The sequence below is a fragment of the Xyrauchen texanus genome, chromosome 45 (assembly GCF_025860055.1).
Source record: "Xyrauchen texanus isolate HMW12.3.18 chromosome 45, RBS_HiC_50CHRs, whole genome shotgun sequence".
In the NCBI taxonomy this organism is placed as follows: Eukaryota; Metazoa; Chordata; class Actinopteri; order Cypriniformes; family Catostomidae; genus Xyrauchen; species Xyrauchen texanus.
Window position 1 is genome coordinate 14,821,912 of NC_068320.1, and position 21,264 is coordinate 14,843,175.

At 35.9% G+C, this 21,264-nt stretch overlaps 1 protein-coding gene across 1 annotated transcript in view; it reads right to left on the minus strand.

Moving 5' to 3' along the window:
- Positions 1-21,264, minus strand: part of col7a1l (collagen type VII alpha 1-like) — a 103,453-nt gene that overhangs the window by 14,386 nt on the left and 67,803 nt on the right. The window contains exons 70-91 of the mRNA XM_052118746.1: positions 15,714-15,848; positions 15,463-15,558; positions 14,974-15,156; positions 14,602-14,709; positions 13,345-13,389; positions 12,664-12,738; positions 12,103-12,159; positions 11,808-11,852; positions 11,646-11,699; positions 10,788-10,826; positions 10,654-10,710; positions 5,335-5,412; positions 5,166-5,219; positions 4,962-5,000; positions 4,096-4,620; positions 3,524-3,559; positions 3,024-3,050; positions 2,868-2,927; positions 2,336-2,461; positions 2,095-2,166; positions 1,974-2,009; positions 106-165 (exon numbers count right to left, since the gene is read on the minus strand). Of these exons, the coding sequence (XP_051974706.1) occupies positions 106-165; positions 1,974-2,009; positions 2,095-2,166; positions 2,336-2,461; positions 2,868-2,927; positions 3,024-3,050; positions 3,524-3,559; positions 4,096-4,620; positions 4,962-5,000; positions 5,166-5,219; positions 5,335-5,412; positions 10,654-10,710; positions 10,788-10,826; positions 11,646-11,699; positions 11,808-11,852; positions 12,103-12,159; positions 12,664-12,738; positions 13,345-13,389; positions 14,602-14,709; positions 14,974-15,156; positions 15,463-15,558; positions 15,714-15,848 (2,007 nt within the window). The remainder of the gene's footprint in view (positions 1-105; positions 166-1,973; positions 2,010-2,094; positions 2,167-2,335; positions 2,462-2,867; positions 2,928-3,023; positions 3,051-3,523; positions 3,560-4,095; positions 4,621-4,961; positions 5,001-5,165; positions 5,220-5,334; positions 5,413-10,653; positions 10,711-10,787; positions 10,827-11,645; positions 11,700-11,807; positions 11,853-12,102; positions 12,160-12,663; positions 12,739-13,344; positions 13,390-14,601; positions 14,710-14,973; positions 15,157-15,462; positions 15,559-15,713; positions 15,849-21,264) is intronic.

Consider the following 21,264-nt stretch of genomic DNA (forward strand, 5'->3'; position numbering starts at 1 on the left):
AATGAATTAACAGGTAACTTTAATAATGACAATACACTAATATGCTATTATGATATAAACAGTATACATACAATCTATCCAAAATAATATTTTGTATAATTTTACCCTGCGACCTTGTAGCCCAGCAATTCCTCTGTCTCCTGGTTCCCCTGGGATACTGTCCCCCTGGTGATAACAAATGTAACTTTTTATACAAGTGCATATTTTCAATGTCTGATGGTGGAGAGAGAATGTTAAATTGACAGTCACCCAAAAATGAAAATTGTGCCATCATTTACTTAACCTCATGATATTCCAAACCTGTATGACATTTTTTTCTTCCTCATGGCCGTGATTAGGGGTTCTAGCTCTCAATGGAATGGTGGTGGCGTAGTGGGCTAAAGCACATAACTGTTAATCAGAAGGTCGCTGGTTCGATCCCCACAGCCACCACCATAGTGTCCTTGAGCAAGACACTTAACTCCAGGGGATTGTCCCTGTAATAAGTGCACTGTAAGTCACTTTGGATAAAAGCGTCTGCCAAATGCATAAACGTAAACGTAAATGGGGCGCGTGGTAAGTTATACATGGATCGCTGAGAGTAGCATGAGCTTACAGCAGCAGTGATCTGCGCATAAAGAGATGTTTGTATTTGATGTCTTACAAATATTATATTTCACTATGTGATTCTTTTGAAAATCTTTCAAACTATAGTATTAGGGCAACTACATACTGTACAATCGCATGAGAATGATATAAGATTTTTCTATTTAAGTGCTATTTGAAAGACTTTTATATTCATATTAATATTTCTACCACATGACCTATAGGTGACACAGATTTGTGCCTTATTTAGCTATTTTATGTAACATAACATGCAGAAGTGATGGTTATCTGAAAAGTTTAGATTCTAAGCTATACCAAATATGCCACACATATGCATTCGGAGACTTGAACATTTTAAGCATACACTTTTTCCGCGACATAGCACCCCCTTTTGGGAGAAGATTAAATTACAGCAAAATTACTCTTTTAGAAATGAAATTAGCCACACTACAAGTTACTGATTTAATAAAATATTTATTTTTTTTTTAATACAACAATCATATTAAATGACTTAATTGACTTAATCAGAAGTTCTGGAGGAAAAATTGAATAATATATCACCTGATAGTTATAGGGTGAAATAAAACAATAACAGTGACAACATAAAATTGAACATATGCAGTTTCTAGGTATAAATAAATCTAGAAAACACCCTATTTTGTATAACTGAGTATAATATTCGGATAAAAGCAGAAATTAACAAAATGTTTCACTTTAAAAAAAAGAACACATTTACATCTAGCAAAGTCCCTTTTTTAAGGCTGTGCTGGGGCTCACTGAATTAGGAAATCATTTATGTGAACTAGTTCATTTACATGAAGCGTCCAAATGAACCGACTCAGTACAAATTGGAGTTGCCATCGCTAAATATAAGTGAGCCACATGTCAATTATTGTATAATTGTCAAAATATAATTGTACAGTATATAGGAACAGGTTCTTTTACATGAACTGTTAGAAAGAACGATTAAATTAAATGATTAGGATTTCCAAGCACTACATACTGAAGATGGTTTGGGTAAGCACGTTTGATTAGCACTCTGCGCCATTGCTGTGTTTGCAGTGTGAGGTGATAAATGTAGCATTTTGTAATGCTACACCGCTACTCATTGGAAAATGTAGCTTGTTACTGGAAAAGCTACACTATTAAGAAAATAGCTGTGCAACGAAAAAGATAGTTAGTTAGTAGTGTCGTTACTTTTAGACAATTACTCCTCAAACCTGATGCCACACATCTCCTTATGTGTTCAACGGATGAAAGAAAGACATACGGGTTTGGAGCAACATGAGGGTGAGTAACTGATGACAGAATTTAATTTTTGCATGACGCCTTTAATGTTTTATGTTATGCAAAACCTCATAGGATCTACATTACAAATAATGGCTTACCTTCTCACCTTTAACCCCAAGTGGGCCAGGTGGACCCTATTAAAAAGAACAGCAAGCTTAGTTAACCTTGTCTTTTACTTTTCATTTTCAATTTATATTGGAGTAAATGCAAGATCAGTACCTGCTGTCCTGGAGGACCGGGTGTACCTGGAGAGCCAGGTGAGCCATTCTTCCCTCGTCTTCCTATATCACCCTGTAAAAACCAAGAAACCAAAGAACATTTAATTCATTAATTTAAAAGAATTACAGTATCCCTGTTAAATTGCTAATTTTATTAAACAAGTCAACAAAGTCATTACATACCCAGTCATTATCATTATTAGAGGACATTACTTAACACTCAAACATTGGTTGGCAATTACCTTTCTACCTGCCTCTCCAGGGTCACCGGGCTGACCTCTGTGACCTGGTGACCCAGAGATGCCAGGGTTGCCACGGACACCCTGGATGCCCTGAGCTCCAGTGGGTCCTGGTTCCCCAGGCTCGCCCTAAATACATACAGAAACAGAAAAATATAGAAAAACACAATGCCAAATCTTCTATTCCCAATTGTTTTGAGATTTTATTGAGGAAAACCTGCTATAAACTATATATAATATGCATCTTTTGGGCAGATCTTTAAGCAATTAACAGATTTTGCATCATTACCTGAATTAATATGTACAGGTTTGTAAAATGAAGTGTAATTAATCCCAACTCTTGTAACAAGTAGTATTAGCCCAAGTCAGAAAGGGATTATGATTCATAATATGTATTTTGAGAATATATGGGTTTATTTTGTTATTCTCTCTTTTCTTAACAGCATGTCAACCTTTTATTTGTCCAACTAGGGCTGAAAGTTATATCACAGTATTGACAAGGCACACAGCTTCAATTATTCATCAGTCAATTAACCTTTTGTCCTGGTGGACCAGCTTGACCAATGGGTCCACGGTGCCCAGTTCCAGGCTCTCCCTAAAACAGATAATACATACACAGATCAAAGAAGGCTAAAGCAATGTCTATACAGGTTATAGATTTATAAACACAGAGCTAAAAATGTGTGTGTACCTTCTGGCCTTTCTCACCAATCACCCCCTGTGCAAATTCACAAATGAACAATAACTCACAAACACAGTGTGTATAAGACAAATATCAAAGACAATGAAAGAACAAGCTGAAAAGTTTTCAGAGATGTCGTGCTGCATCGGAAATACAAAACTAACAGAGAAATATTAATAAAGATATTAAATCCATATCAGCTATGGAGAAGTATAAATAGAACTCTAGGGACATCAAAGCGAGTGGAAGGGATCTACTGAAATTACACCCAGTTAGATTGACAGTAATAATTTAACAACATTGCGAATGAGGAGGTGGGGATGTCATATGTGGGTGAGGTGAAGTCCAATCAGGGAACGGGAATGATTATCTAACAGTCTTTGGTTTGGTAACACACAGAACTCACTAATAAGAGCAGACATTGCTTTCATAGAGAAGAACTAGAACAACATTATTTATCAGGCTGGGACTATCATTCTGTTTAGTAAGAAAAGATAAGTTTGGCTAACCTTGGGGCCTTGATTTCCATTGTCACCAGGAGGTCCCTTTCCATATGGAAAGATACACAAACATATACTATATTGTCCTTTACATGCTACATATAATAACATGTAATGCAATGTAATTGCTGTATTTTTAAATAGGGTATACTGGGGTTAGTATCTCAGTAAATATAAGGGTTTGAGTTAAATTGACACAATGCTTGTTTTCTCTACCAGTGGTTTTGCATGTTGGTACCTAGTTCAAAACAGTTCAAAATTTGAATATGTTTTGTAAATTCTATCCTGCAAACTAAAATTCCATTATCATCATTTTTACTAAAGCTGTTTGGAAAACAAGTGAACACAATAAAATCACAATAGAAAATATTTTTCATAAATTTCAGGTTGGGGCAAGTTGTCAAATGTATTATCAAATGCCAGTTTTATTATTAATAATATAATTGTTTATTAATTTATAATTGTATATGTATATATATATATATATATATATATATATATATATATATATATATATATATATATATATATATATAAATATAGATATTTTCAGTTTAGCAGATATTGTAGCACATTCTTACCTTCAAATAATCACAGTGTGAAATATGTGACTCCGTGTCTTCTTCTCTGTCTATCTCACCCATTCTCTCTCTCTCCATCTTTTCTCGCTGTCTCTCCCATTCCATTCTTTGCCTCTGTATCTGTCTCTCTCTCTCCTCTTGCTCCTCCTGCTTCATCTCTGTCTCCCGCTCTTGTTCTCTCTCCCTCTCCAATTCTTCCTCTCTTTCTCGTTCCAGCTCCATTCTTTCTTTCTCCATCTCCAGTCTCTCTCTCTCCCTCTCTATCTCTAAGTCTTCCCCTATTTCCTCTCTGCCTGTCTCCTCGTCTCCATCACCTGAACTGTATTCTCTGGCCTCAGTCACTGTATCTTCCTCCATGTCCCAGTGTCCCTCAGTTCCCCTCTCCTCTTCAATCACTTGTTTCTTTTCCCTTTCATGCTTGTTCTGAAGATAAACATCTGCCTCTCTCTCCCCGTCTTCCCCTCTTTCTCTTTCCCTATACATCTCTTCCACAGGCTCGGGGTCTTTGTTTTCTTGCTTCTTTTTCTACAAGTCACAGAAAAAAATAAATTATGTTATGGGAACTTTCTATCATGATACAAGATTTCTTTTCTTTTCATAAAGGTACAGTTAACCCAAAAAATAAAGTAGAAAAAAGAAAGAAAGTTCTGTCATCATTTACTCACCCTCATGTAGTTCCAAACCCGTATGACTTACTTTATTCCACTGACAAATTTTGAAGAATGTTGATCTCCCCCAAACAATAAAAGTGAATGGTGACAGACGAAAATTGTGCCTAACATCTCTTTTTGTGTTTCAGGTTTGGAACAACATGAAGGTGAGTAAATAATGAATAATCATATCGACTGTATATCAAACTCACTTACATTTAGCTTCTTTTTGCCTCGTGCACCTGATGTTGACCACTATAAACAAGATTTGATGGCATAATTGTAATTTTCTGAGAACATTTTCCTTATTACATTATGCAATTACATTTGCAGCTCACCAGTGTAAGGTTATCCACACATTAATACTATTTTTATTAACCATTTTTAACAAATATGGAAATAAAATTAATTTTTCATCACCTTAGGTCCTTGTTTGTAACGGTTTTGTCCTCCTGGTGTCCCAGGCATGTAGTCCTACAGAAGACAGTTGTGATTTCGGCTTCATTTATCATTTTACAATTTAATTCTATATATGAAAATGAAATTCTTTCAAAACAGCTGGGGGACAGTGATGAATGAGTTGTCTTACCATGCGATCAGGCCAATGGGCGCTCCTCTTCACTTTAGATCTTGCCTCTGCCAGGCCAGTAATGCGAGACAAGTTCCCCTGTTTATACCCAAACAGTATAAAAAATAAGGGTGGTAATCTCTTTGTAATACACGATCAGCAACAACATTAAAACCATCTGCCTAATATTGATTAGGTCTCACTTGTTCCGCCAAAACAGCCCCAACCAGAAACTCAGAATAGCATTCTAGATGATATTCTTCTCACCACAATTGTACAGAGTGGTTATCTGAGTAAACGTAGATTTTGTCAGTTTGAACCAGTCTGGCAATTCTCTGTTGACCTCTCATAAACAAGGTATTTACAGAACTGCCCCTCACTGGATGTTTTTTGTTTTTGGCACCATTCTGAGTAAATTCTAGAGACTGTTGTGAGTGAAAATCCCAGGAGATCAACAGTTACAGAAATACTCAAACTAGCCCATCTGGCACCAACAACAATCCATGACATTATCTAATTAGCCAATTGTGTGGCAGCAGTGCATAAAATCATGCAAATGTGGGTCAGAAGCTTCAGTTAATGTTCACATCAACCATCAGAATGGGGATTTTTTCGAGGGAGACCTACACAATATTAGACAGGTGGTTTTAATGTTGTGGCTGATCTGTGTATAGCAATAACTTTTAGTTTATGTCACAGTCATGAACATGTTTTGCTACTTGTTATTGCTACTCAGGAGTAGGTAGTATTTGTTAGAGGGACATTCTTATTTTACAGAGCAGCTGTAAAAATGAGTAAGTGCAGTTATGAGTCATCAATATTTTTGGTCTGTATTCCCGGAAGAGAGAAGCTGTAGATTTTAAATGTGTTAACAGTCAATTTTGTCACCATTTAGGAGTACACAAGCATATAGATGGCCTCATAGCTAGTTGAGGTGGACTAAAAAAATGTGATCTCACAGCACGTGGTCTTTAACCTCGTGCGACCCTATGTCCACATGCGTGGATGTTGTATTTTGGCTTCGCTATATGTGATGCACAATTTCATTTCATTTAAACCGACTGATCTCAGTTCACGAGACTCTGTTCTGTCAGTAAAGGGTTAAAAGTCATGTGACCAAACAACATGGCGCTGACCACAGTATGTATTTGGGAGAAAGGCCAACAAAACTGCATCTGGTAAGAAACTTAATTACATTTTTACATTGAAACCCATTTGAGGCAAAAGATTAGAGTGATAGTTTCATATGATATACCATTTTTAAAATGTGAGTGATTTATTGCGAAACAGCAAGCTTTTAAAAATAATGACCATGTACGTGGACTGTATGCACAGCTTCATTTAAAATATCTTACATTCACTGTGCATTATCACATTGAGAATCAATGGGTTCATACAAAGTGAAGAATTATTGCTTTCAGGAGTTAGGATGAAAAAAAGTGTATTTTAAACTGTCCTGAGACCAGTGCAGACAGAAAGCACAATGGAGGTTAAGTCATTCACTAAATAGGAAGCAAGGGAGCATCCTTTAGCTCTCTATGCAGTTAAGTGCATTCAGTCCAAACATTACATTTTAAGTTCAGTTTCAGTCTGCAGATGAAGTTTAAACAAACTTGTTTGACAGAGATGGGACAATGATAATCAGTACATACATTCAGAATTTATAATGTCTAATTTTATTTTAACATGGTTGGCAGTGATTGGATGATACTAGCCAATACATTGTATCAGAATTATTTATGCTAATTTCTGATGTAATGTCTGTAATGTCTCAAAAACATGAACAACTAACACTCCCAACAACCAAAAAAACAACTACACAACGTAGTCCCGCTGTCCACACATGTGGGCATACATTTTTAGGAAAATGTATAAAAAATAATATATATATATATATATATATATATATATATATATTTTTTTTTTTGCTTATTTATTATGTGCTACTAGTAAAACAAATCAAAAAGGAAAATGGAAAATTCACACAGCAGTCACATTCGGACCTCAGGAGGTTAGGAACCATTCAACTAATGTTTTCAGGACTTACCAGTAATGGTACTACTCTGTCAACCTCTAAATGGAAGTTTGCACTGCTCCAACTAGCATTAGCAACAAACACTTCCAAGGGTTGTAGGGTTTGCATGGATTAGTGAGGCTTTTTTAACATTACGTCAGTCTGCACTGTTTTAAAAGTTTCCAAACCACTGTCTTGATATTTTCAGCATGTTTTGCAGGAATGCCAAGTTTTGTATATGCCATGTAAAAAGACTTAAGAAACATAAAAAAATTGTTTTGTTCTATCATTGCTCTGCATCTACAGTTGAAGGCAGAAGTTTACATACACTTAGGTTGAAGTCATTAAAACTCATTATTTAACCACTCCACAGATTTAATATTAGCAAACTATAGATTTGGCAAGTCTACTAAATCTACTTTGTGCTTGACACAAGTTATTTTTCCAACAATTGTTTACATACAGATTGTTTTACTTTTAACAATTCCAGTGGCTCAGAAGTTTACATACATTATGTTAACAGTATCTTTAAGCAGCTTGTAAAATTCCAGAAAATTATGTAAAGCCTTTAGACAATTAGCCAACTAGCTTCTTATAGGTGGTGTACTGAATTAGAGGTGTAACTTTGGATGTATTTCAAGGCCCACCTTCAAACTCTGTGCCACTTTCTTGACATCATGGGAAAATAAAATAAAATCAGCCAAGGCCTCAGAAAAAAATTGTGGACCTCCACAAGTCTGGTTCATCCTTGGGATCATTTTCCAAATGCCTGAAGGTACCACATTCATCTGAACAAACAATAGTATGTAAGTATAAACACCATGAGACCATGCAGACATCATACCGCTCATGAATTCTGTCTCCTAGAGATGAATGTAGTTTGGTGCAAAAAGTGTATATCAATCCCAGAACTACAGCAAAGGACCTTGTGAAGGTGCTGGAGGAAACAGGTAGACAAGTATCTATATCCACAGTAAAACGAATCCTTTATCGATATAACCAGAAAGGCTGCTTAGCAAGGAAGAAGCCACTACTCCAAAACCACCATATAAAAGCCAGACTACAGTTCCCAAGAGCACATGGGGACAAAGATCTTACCTTTAAAGAGAAATGTCCTCTGGTCTGATGAAACAAAATGTACCTGTTTAGCCAGAATGACCATTGTTATGTTTGAAGGAAAAAGGGTGAGGCTTGCAAGCCGAAGAACTTCATCCCAACCGTGAAGCATGGGGGAGGCATCATCATGTTGTGGGGGTGTTTTGCTGCAGGAGATACTGGTGCACTTCACAAAATAGATGGCATCATGAGGAAGGAAAAGGATGTGGATATATTGAAGCAACATCTCAAGACTTTAGCCAGGAAGTTAAAGCTCGGTTGCAAATGGGTCTTCCAAATGGACAATAACCCCAAGCATACATCCAAAGATGTGGCAAAATGGATCAAGGACAACAAAGTCAAGGTATTGGAGTGGTCGTCGCAAAGCCCTGACCTCAACCCGATAGATAATTTGTGGGCAGAACTAAAAAAAGTGTGTGTGAGCAAGGAGGCCTACAAACCTGACACGGTTACATCAGTTCTGTCTATTGTGAGAAGCTTGTGGAAGGCTACCCAAAACGTTTGACCCAAGTTAAACAATTTAAAGGCAATGCTACCAAATACCAAGTGTATGTAAACTTCTGACCCACTGGAATTGTGATATAGTCAATTAAATGTGAAATAATCTGTCTGTATACAATTGTTGGAAAAATTACATGTGTCATGTACATGTGCACAAAGTAGATGTCCTAAACGACTTTCCAAAACTATAGTTTGCTAATATAAAATCTGTTTAGTGGTTAAAAAATGAGTTTTACTAACTTCAACCTAAGAGTATATAAACTTCTGACTTCAACATGTAGTTTTTTAGAGCTAGAACATTTTTGTTTTAAAGGCCACTTAGAATGTTTGAAAGTTTGTTGCCATTTGTTGGGGCAGTTTGAACTAGCCTTCAAAAGCAATATCATGTATTTCACAATTGTATAATGAATAAGACACATATAACACAAAAAACACTCTGAAACAGGTTAAGACTTGTTTAGGAAGGATGAACACATTTACTGACAAACATGCACAAGTTGATTAATTATGAAACAATATGCCATTGAATTTCACCAGTGAAAACAGGAAGTACATAATGTTGTTGCAAATGAAAAAGTAAATATGACAAGAGGCAAAATACAATCTTTTTCAAGTCTTATCAATAAATAAGGCACTGATGAACAAATCTATGTACTATGAGCTGTCAGAGCATGTGTTTGTGATAGGAATTTTAGCACCGTTTTAAAACAGCACTGTTTAAAATGAGATTTTTAATGAAGTTTTATGATGATTCGGAGGAACCAAGAAACCATTCATGAGTTTTTTCACTTATGTGTATGTTACATATATGATTTAGTGTTTAGATTTTTGCATAAGTATAAAAGACAGCACATTACAAGGACTGTTCTTTATGTTTAAACTGGACTGGTCACTCCTCATAGATTGTGGTGGTACTCAGCGTACTGAATGCTAGTCGTGGTGGAGGCAGCATGGGCGAATGACATCATCATTGTGCGGTGGGAAAGGAGGCCCTCTTAGGCCAGTCAGATCCTCCCCCTCTTTTACCCTTCACAGTTTCTACACACTTGAGTCTCTCTTACAGAGTTTAGGGGAGCTCCTGTGTTAAGAAAATAAATATATTATTTATATTAGCTGATCTATAAGTTTGACTATGAAGCGTGTTTAATGTTCCATTCTGTATTACAAGTGCACAAGCCACCTATTGAAAATGAAGTGCAGTGCATGCTGAGATGCCATTATGTTACTTTTGTTTTGACATTTCACTTGTTACTGAGTGCTTTGACATTTAATTAGTTATGCATTTTTAAGTTCTTGATACTTAATACAAAGAAGTTTGTACAAGTTGACTTTAAAATCTATATTAACTGTTGCCAGATACAATCTATCGTTTTCACTGGTGAAATTCAATGATGAACAAGTGAATGGCAAGTATTTTATCCATAATGAGTTTTCTTATTTTGTCATGCAAGAAAAAAAAAAGGAGGGGGTTACAACATGCATGCTTGTTCAATCACTCTAAAACCCATTTAACTAATTAATCTAATGCAATGAGCTAAAACGGCCAACAAACATGCTACATGAAAGATTTCCAAGGCAGTCCTTAGTTTATGTTTTAAACAAGAGCCACATGCAAGACTTGGTGTATATCAGTGCATGAGTTTTGTAATATGACAAGGTCACACTTCAAGCAAACAGGCAAGACCAGAAGAAATCTGACATATTCTTACCTCCTCTTCAGTTTGTGTGGTATTTAGTAACGACAATTGTATGGTTTCAGTCTGCTTCTAAAAACATACAAGTTAGCAGTTAATGTGCATCATATGCACTAAACCTGCTGAAATGTAGAATGTAGAACCAGTACCTGCTCTGTGACTCTTGATGAAAGCAGGGGACCCGCTGTCTAGAACACATTTAGGTTGAGAACAGTAATTATTAGATACTAGAAGAATAAAAGAAAATAGATCTTTCTTCCTATCAATAAATAATGAGTGATCCAGGGGTTTATTTCCAGGGATTTCAGGGTTTATTATATGAAAGATTCAGGGATTATTATTTAGAATTATACCTACTATAGATGAATTGACATACATTATAAAATTCTATTTACTATAGGAATTTCCATTACTTTCCAGGCCTGGAAATCACAACTGATCTCCCTGATATGGGATAATTTGAATGACAATTGTCATTAAAAAAAGCATGTTGAATTGCACCAAATGAAAAATAAATGCATTGAATTAACAGCGCTTGCATTGTTTGGAGATGCAGTTTCATGTGGTTGTATATTTATATGGATTTATACACTGTATAATGCCATGATGTACAACGTTGAATTTCCAACCTAATTTTAACCATTTACATTTTTTAGGCGAATTTGCAAAGCAAAATATAATGGACCGAATATTACCTGTTGAATTATAAAGATGAAATAGAATAAATAAATACATACATTTTTGGAACTGAATTTGAGGGAATTTTTAATGATGAAATTTTGTTCAGAATGTTTCAATTAAAAAATAAATTGCATCCCCAAATATGCAAGCACTGTTAATTCAGTGCATTTATTTTTCAATTAGTGCAATTCAGTGATTTTTTTTGTTGTTTCAAATAAATTTGCCATTAATAAACTTCCATACCCTGATCTTCAAGTTTTCCATGACCGTGGGAATTCTGAAGTTTGGACATTATAAAAAAATAATTACTGTAAATACATTCATACCAGTATAATCTTTTCTGGAGACTGTGTTGGAGGAGGGGATGTTTTGTTCTCTCCCTGTGGGAATTTTGAAATAATTTTTGAACAACTTAAAACACCCTGTGTCCTAATCAATGTAACCATTTATAAATCTGAAAACATTACTTAGAAGAAAAAGAATCTAACCTCATTTTCTTGTGTGTATAAAGCTGTTGTTGCAGAGTATTTTAGCTAAGGACAAAAAAGAATTGCATTGATATGGAATAGAAAATAACATTGTAAACATATGATTTTACAACACTGTGACACTACAGAAGCAGTGTTATAATTGCACTGTGACTGTGGTGACATCAATTTATCTTGATCGTGACTGCGTAGAAAATTCTGTTGTGTTGTAGACTTGAGTGGCCAAACTCTGTGTGGCTCTCTGATACTTAAGACTGCTGTGTGAATAATTGAGAGCTGTTTTGCTAATGCTCACCTCCTCCCCTCCACTCTCCTCTTGAGTGAGAAACGGCTCTTCTGTGGGCAGCTCATCCTGACATGACACAAAGAAGGCATATTAAATGAATTCTGAAAAGTTCAAGAGAAATGAGTGTGTATAACGTTTTTTTGAATTAAAGTTGTAAACTGAAGGCAAGTTATTAATAATTATAGAATAATTACTCAACATTAATTATACATTTTGTAAAGTTTTTTTTAGGTTGGGATGTGGGCGTAATATTAACATCATGTCAAATGTGATGTGAATGGTGTAATTGGACTCTCTGGCGTGGGTGTGTGTGAGAGAGAGAGAGATTTGAGGCAAACAGGTGGATCTTAGTGTAGGTTGGTAATGTCCAATCCAGCTAATTATGTACGTGAGAGTACTTCAGATACATCATAAACAAAGTCTAGTGTGCAGTACTGATGCTTAGCAGACACGTGACGTGACCGATGTACAAACAAGAATTTGAAATACTTGCAACTACTTTTAGATTTTAAAAATTTGTCTGCATTAAGGATTCTTATAATAGATTTTAGAGCACATCACAGACAGTACCACATATTCATAGCTGTATTCTTCATCATCATAAGATGCTTCCTCCGCATCATCTTCCAGGTTGTCTTGGTCTTCCTGTTTAATTTACAGTAATAAGAGAAAACGTATGTATGCATTTAAAAGAAATCAAATTAGAGCATAAATACTAAATATTATTGGCAAAAAATATTAGTTTTGACACTAATGTTCAGTGTATAATAAACATGTACTAAACTGATAATAAACTGTCAGGAAGAAAAGAATAGAAACAAATAACTATATCGGTAACCATGCTTTCTGATTAAGTAGTTAAGTGGTTTAATCACATTAATAACATTAGTAATTACTGTAGTTAGTGAAATTAGTAGCAGATTAGTTAAATTATATATATATATATATAAAGGATTATTAGTGGCACAGAAACACATGTGCATTAAATGTTCCATTTAAATGTATTAAAAATCATTTATGTACAGTATGGTTATAATACATTTTGGGTTTATACTAATTTAATTAAATATTTCAGCATAGTTAGACAGATTTATAAACTTTCTAGTATATCAGAAGATTAGAGTAATTATAAAAGAGTAGCTTAATATAAAAATGAGAAATAATGAGAATTATTTAGTCATTGTTAGACTCTTGGTTGTGAATGAAGTATGAATATCAGGTTAGGTGCGATAATTGAATTAAAACATTTACCAAACGCTTCCTTTGCCGTTTTTGACGTCCTTTATTTCCTTTTCCCTGGTTGAGAGTTTAGCAGTTGAGAAGAAACATAATTTATAAAAAGGCTTTTAATAAAAATCTTCAGAGATGTTTAAAGACATTTAGACGTTCAATTTTAAATGACATATAATTCAATCTGATAAGTTACGTATATATATATATATATACTGTATATATACAGGGTTGGGGAGTAACATGTACATGTAAGTAACTATATTCCACTACAGTTACAACTTAAATCATTGGTAATTAGAAAACAGTTACATTCAAAAAGTATTTTGATTACTGAAGAGATTACTTTGCCTTTTATTGTAATTTGTTTCATTTCATATTTAGCGCTTTCAGATGGAAAACATTTATACATATAAATGATGCGATCCAAAGTGCATTTGAACAGCAGGTGAAACACTTTTTTATGATGTGTGACATTCATGCGAGCAGACAGAGAAGTACGCTTGAAGTAAGTTTGGAGCAGAAGAAATAGAGATAAACCTTGTGTAAATTGTCAGCTTCACGCAAAGCTAAAATGCTATTTCTAGCCATTTAACAGACACGATCAAATTAATTTACCAATAAAATTCACGTTGGATCATAATTACCTTTTTTCACGTAAGACCTTTGGTATTAGGTCAAAAACCATATTCTTGATCATTTTTGTATTGTTTTCCTGTGAAAATATCTAAAAATTCTTAAAACAAGATCAGTTAGATTTATCTTGTTTTAGAAACAACACTGCATAAGATATTTATGTTTTTCAGAGAATGTATTTTTAATGTGTGTATTTTGAGTTTTTATAGTCAAAACAAGTGTAAAAAAATCTACCAGTGCTGAAGAAGTAATCCAAAGTATTTTGAATATGTTACTGACCCCTGTTACTGTAATCTAATGGGATACATTACAAATGACATTTTATAGCATGTATTCTGTAATCTGTTGGAATACATTTCAAAAGTAATCCTCCCAACCCTGCATATATATAAACTGTATATCATCAAGAATTGATTAATGTCTCAGTTGTCATGATTCATTTTAATTAGGCCTGGTTAGGTTTTTTTTAAAACAGCAACTAGTAGGTTAAAATAGTTGATTAAATTATGATTCTATCACCAACCTTAAGACATACAGTATGTCTGCTTTAAAAAACTGATCATTGATCATTTCACTTTTCCTGAAATACTCAACTTATTTACAGAAAACACAGACTATGAGAACTGATCCATTAACAGATACCTTTCCCCTTTCTCTGCCTTTCTTCTTCTCTCCAGATGTTTTCTTCCCTGTGTCCTCATGACTGTGTAAATCTGTCTCCATACCTACCTCTGCCTTTCCAGAACCCAGCTGTCAGAAAACATTATTTTAATAAGGTATACTTGTTTTAAAAGTGGCAAATGAATGGCACATTTGTATGAATCAGACGTGTCAAATATGATATTAGCTAATAACATCAAAACAAAGGTTTTTTTTAAATAGTTAATTAGATTGATGAGCAATGGTTTAGGTGTGGTATTTTAATGGAGAGATTGAATTTTTGTCTATATACTGTAACCACAATAACAATTCTTCACTCAAATGACCTTCAGCAAGTAGTATCTGTAAGCGTACCCTCTCAGAGGCAGTGTTGGTTTCAGTAAATCTGGAAGGTGTTACGTCACTGAAGTTGGTCTTTACAGGCTTCTTTTCATTGTCCTCTGCCAGCCTCCCCTTTGGTTTGCTCAGGCCATCCTTACTGAGGATGGTAGAGATGCTCCAAAGAGTTGGACCTACCTCTGTTTCTACAACTGACTCCTTAAAAAACAAGGTCTGACATTGAAATTAGCATAACCAACAGGGCGACATTCAAAAACAACTATACTGCTTCCAATAAATGTAGATAAACTTGAAATAATTGAGCAAACCAGGAGGAAAATGTTTTATTACTCCTCAGTCTAAAAACATCATTATATTAGATCAAATCAATCAAGTACCACCTGAGAAACAGAATAAAAGTGTGTTGATGTTAGGTTAGAATGGTTTCATAGGATCAATATCATAAAAGACTAAGCGTACTACGAATAATGGTGCCGCAAATACAGTGAGGTATGTTTTGCTTACAGGACTTGGTTGAGGCATCTGTCCCTCTTCAAGATCAGACTCTTCCTCAATCAAATCCATCTCAGACTCATGGAGTTGACTGTACTTTACTGAGCTCTGTGGATTAGGGAGGCAGGCTTAATAAACAGGGTGGGTATCTCACTGTGGTAAACCATAAATCTATCTGACTGGCAATCAGAATGTTTGCTGAGTCATTATGTAGCAATTAGTAGCAAATTAGAGATGTTCTGTAAGTTCAGGAGGTTACTCACAGAGTATTCAGTGATGATGTTGGAGTCAGTCTCTTGTCTCTCTCCTTTGACTCTTCTGTTGGTGGTGATATCATGAAGAAGCTCCTCCACACCATCCTGAAGCAGCCTGTCAATTAAGGCCTTCAGCAGCGAGAGCTGGGAAGTGCATTTTTATATATTTATATTTTAAATATATCTTGTGTGAAAGCAATCTTATGCAAAGTTACTAGAATTTGGATATATCTAAAGTATTTTCAGGTATATAATTGACAACAGACATTAAAGGTGATGTGTGTTTTTTCAATGTGAAAATACTTTGTCCTTTCACAGCTAAAAGGGGTCATATCATGAGGAGTCAAATTTTACTTGATCTTTTGACATATAAGAGGTCATTATACTATAAAAACATTTTGTACGTTTAAGAACTCAAAACGTTCTCCTCACTGCAAAAAGAGCATTTGTTGAAACCAAGCCGCCAAAATGACTTGTTTTCTACTTGTCCACATTGTGATGTCACACTGTGGTAGACATTTGCACCTGAACTTATTCACAACATTACATCAATGACTACTTTACCTTTAATCACTTCCATAGCCCACCCTGGGGTATGTTTCATGTACACCCAACAAATACAGAACGTTCCCCTAACGTTAGAATTTGGTTCCCATTTGGTTATTTTTTGGAGAACCAATTCATAACATTCTAGGAAACGTTATGAGGGAAAGTTGCAGGGAGGATTTCGTGGGACAACCTTAAAGTAACTTTTACAGAACATTCTCTAATGGTTATTTTTTAGGTTTTATTTTTATTATTAATATTTGTATAATTTTTTTATATCATTTGATTATTACATTTCAGTGAGGTTGATACAAATATTACTGAAATTAGTGCAGTACAGCCTTTAAATAATTGTAGAAGTAAAGATCACAGTGTATGGGATTTGAATGCATTATTAAAAAAAAAAAAGTGACAAGAAAACATCATAGACGTGCTTTACCTTACTTCTGCGCCTGATACATGGATGCGCATATGATCCGCACATGCTTTATTCCTCTAAACGGTCATTCCGGTGGACACTCGCTGACTGAATAAATAATTGCTTCTAGATGTGAGATTAAATACATATGTTACTGATTTGATAAAGATTTGACTCATATAATCGAAAAGAACAGGTTGTAGAAGTGTAAACGAGACGTTTTTGTATTATTTACTACAAATGAAGAGAAGCAGATGTATCCGCAAACTGTACACTTCAGTGGTAAGAAATGAATCCAATGTTAGCCTTTCAATGTTAATTAAATGTTTATTAAATTTTTAACGTCTGTCAATACATTTCTTATTTTAAAAAACCTAGACTGTCTTTTAGTCATTTGTTATTTGGAATAATTTACCTAAATATCTGTATATTCATATCTGGTGTGGAGTAGCTGAGGTAATGTAAAAATCAAGGCTCAGTTTTCAGTATGGTACAAAGCTAGATACAATTTTTTAATGTTTTTAAAAAATCGTACACATTAATGGAACAATTACATTTTACATATTAATTTAATCCACCTGTTCAGGGTGTTTTCCTGCCTAAATTCAGCCTGAGGTGACTGGGATAGGCTCCAACACCCCCACGACAATGCAAGCAGGTAAATAAAGATGTATATTAAAATTTATATATATTAATTATCCATCACTACATAGTATGTGTGATGATGTGTTTAACTTATTTTAATAATACATTGTTTAAACAATGGATCAGAACAAGACATGGATTAGATTTATTGACCTGCAGGATTGGGGAAAGGATATCAGTATATACTGTAAGAGGTTAGGATAATGTCAGGGGAACTTTAGGAGAACCTTAGTAAGACGTTAGGGGAACGTTCTCCAACCCTGCTGGGAACGTTCTATTTCCGTAAAGAAAACGTTTCAGGAGAACCAAGAGAGAACGTTAGAATGTCCGGTCTGGGAACCAAAATTTTTTATTTGGGCAACAACATAACTCATTGCGTAACCAAAATAGAAAGATGCATCCTCGTAGAATTTAACTAGCTTGTCACGACTGTTTCCTGAAACTGTAGTGGCTATGTTGAACATCCATTGTTTGAACCACGTTGGTTGAGCTGTCATTAATGACGTTACTCAGGGGGTGGAGTAATAACTTCTGCAAATATTACATTCTAAAAGCTCATTTATACACAGACCAGAAAGATGCGCGAAAGCTGATGAAGACATGGAAGCAGCATGCATTTGTAATGCAACAGATAGGTTTCCCTCAAAATTAGACTTCAGTGTTCCTTTGACGCACTTGAGCTCTTCAAAAATTTATTAACGGCAATTATGCGTTAACATAAACACATAAAAGCTGCGTTCTCTAACAGAAAATGTGTGTAATAAAGTGTTTTCTCTTAACAGCCTTTAATCACTTAAAAATTCTGCATTCGCATTATGTGAATTTTCAGAATGCCGCTTTCTACACAACCCCGGAATAAATCTTTTCTTAAATGCATGTAAACAAATTAAAAGTCTGGACAGAATGAAACATATATATGGAATAAAAGATACAATATAGAAGCCTCAGTGAACTCAAATGATGTCCACGCAGCAAACTCACAAGAAACTATGCTTCTAACCACAGGTGGAGAGCTGTAGTTAGTGGTGCTTGCAAAGCATCACTATTGTAATCTCACATACTTATTATTTTTATTAGTGGTGCTTGCAAAGCATCACTATTGTAATCTCACATACTTATTAGTGGTGCTTGCAAAGCATCACTATTGTAATCTCACATACTTATTATTAGTGGTGCTTGCAAAGCATCACTATTGTAATCTCACATACTTATTTTTAGTGGTGCTTGCAAAGCATCACTATTGTAATCTCACATACTTATTTTTATTTTTATTTTTCTTCTTTTTATTAGTGGTGCTTGCAAAGCATCACTATTGTAATCTCACATACTTATTAGTGGTGCTTGCAAAGCATCACTATTGTAATCTCACATACTTATTTTTATTTTTATTTTTCTTCTTTTATTATTATTCTATCTCCATTACAAAACTTCGGCACCTAACTTCGTCCCGCACCGTTTGGCGTAGACCCACAAATGAGGTGTCAAATCGAGCGGCCTATTGAGGACACGTGTGCTATGACTTTTATAAGCGATCGAGTGCGGTATTTGCCCCAGGGGCAAAAAAGCGGCCGAAAAATCCCATAGACTTAACATTGTGACAAACTTTGAGCGTCACAGCTCCGAGCGAGGATTTCACAGAAGCGTGTGATTTGCCACATTTGAAGAGGCTGGCAGGCTCTGTAAGAGCATACCTCAATATGGGGTAAAAGTTGCACCCCTGGGGGCAGGAGCTGCCCAAAAATGCCCCAATTGACTTATAATGGTGTAGGGCGGCCCATGAAATGAAAAGGCATAGGGATTTGTATTGAACATAGCTCTGGATCACAGTGTCATAGAGACCAGGGGTGGGCTCATTTTACTCAGACGACCAATCAGTCTCTCAGGATCATTGTGAAGCTATCAAGCCACGCCCTAGCAACCATTAAGAGCACCTTAGCAACAAGTCCCATAGACTTCTATTGAAACAGATCAAAGGGATATCTCCGGATAGAAGTGTCATAGAAACACAAGGGTGGTCTCGTTTGACTCGGGACAGCAAACAGCCAATCATGCATCAAATCAACACTTCCTAGCCCCTCCCTAGCAACCATTGTCGAGCACCTTAACAACCAAAATCCATAGAGGGATATCTTCCATTCTGAATGTCACAGAGGCATGGGAGTTGGTTTATATCATTCATACTGACAAGCAGCCTTTGGAGATTCATGATTGGCAGCTGCCAAGCCACTCCCTAGCAACTAAACAGAGTACCCTAGCAACCGTTTAGCAGTAACTATATCTCTGCACCACAAAATCAGAGAGACTTCTGGGTTGATTTATTTCAATCAGGATGGCAAGGAGACTTGATTAGTATCACTATGGTAACTGCCTAGCAACCAGATGGGGTTACCCTAGCAACCGAGTAACAAATCACATATCTCTGCATCAGAAAAGCGTAGAGACTTCCAGGTTGACTTATTTCAATCAGGATGGAAAGGACACTTCATTAGTATCACTATGGTAACTGCCTAGCAACCAGATGGGCTTACCCTAGCAACCGAGTAACAAATCACATATCTCTGCATCACAAAAACATAGAGACTTCGGGTTGACTTATTTCAATCAGGATGGCAAGGACACTTCATTAGTATCACTATGGTAACTGCCTAGCAACCAGATGAGCTTACCCTAGCAACCGAGTAACAAATCACATATCTCTGCATCAGAAAAGCGTAGAGACTTCGGGTTGACTTATTTCAATCAGGATGGCAAGGACACTTGATTAGTATCACTATGGTATCTGCCTAGCAACCAGATGGGCTTACCCTAGCAACCGAGTAACAAATCACATATCTCTGCATCACAAAAACATAGAGACTTCGGGTTGACTTATTTCAATCAGGATGGCAAGGAGACTTGATAAGTATCACTATGTTAACTGCCTAGCAACCAGATGGGGTTACCCTAGCAACCGAGAAACAAATCACATATCTCGGCACCAGAAAGAGTACAGACTTCGGGTTGATTTATTTCAATCAGGATGGCAAGGACACTTGATTACTATCACTATGGTAACTGCCTAGCAACCAGATGGGGTTACCCTAGCAACCGAGAAACAAATCACATATCTCGGCACCAGAAAAGAGTACAGACTTCGGGTTGATTTATTTCAATCAGGATGGCAAGGACACTTGATTACTATCACTATGTTAACTGCCTAGCAACCAGATGGGGTTACCCTAGCAACCGAGAAACAAATCACATATCTCGGCACCAGAAAAAGTACAGACTTCGGGTTGATTTATTTCAATCAGGATGGCAAGGACACTTGATTACTATCACTATGGTAACTGCCTAGCAACCAGATGGGGTTACCCTAGCAACCGAGAAACAAATCACATATCTCGGCACCAGAAAAGAGTACAGACTTCGGGTTGATTTATTTCACTCAGCATCGCAAGGACACTTGATTACTATCACTATGGTAACTGCCTAGCAACCAGATGGGGTTACCCTAGCAACCGAGTAACAAATCACATATCTCTGCACCACAAAATAGTACTGACTTCCGGGTTGATTTATTTCACTCAGGATCGCAAGGACACTTGATTACTATCACTATGGTAACTGCCTAGCAACCAGATGGGGTTACCCTAGCAACCGAGAAACAAATCACATATCTCGGCACCAGAAAAGAGTACAGACTTCGGGTTGATTTATTTCACTCAGCATCGCAAGGACACTTGATTACTATCACTATGGTAACTGCCTAGCAACCAGATGGGGTTACCCTAGCAACCGAGAAACAAATCACATATCTCGGCACCAGAAAACAGTACAGACTTCTGGGTTGATTTATTTCAACCAGGATGGCAAGGACACTTCATTAGTATCAATATGGTAACTGCCTAGCAACCAGATGGGGTTACCCTAGCAACCGAGTAACAAATCACATATCTCTGCACCAGAAAA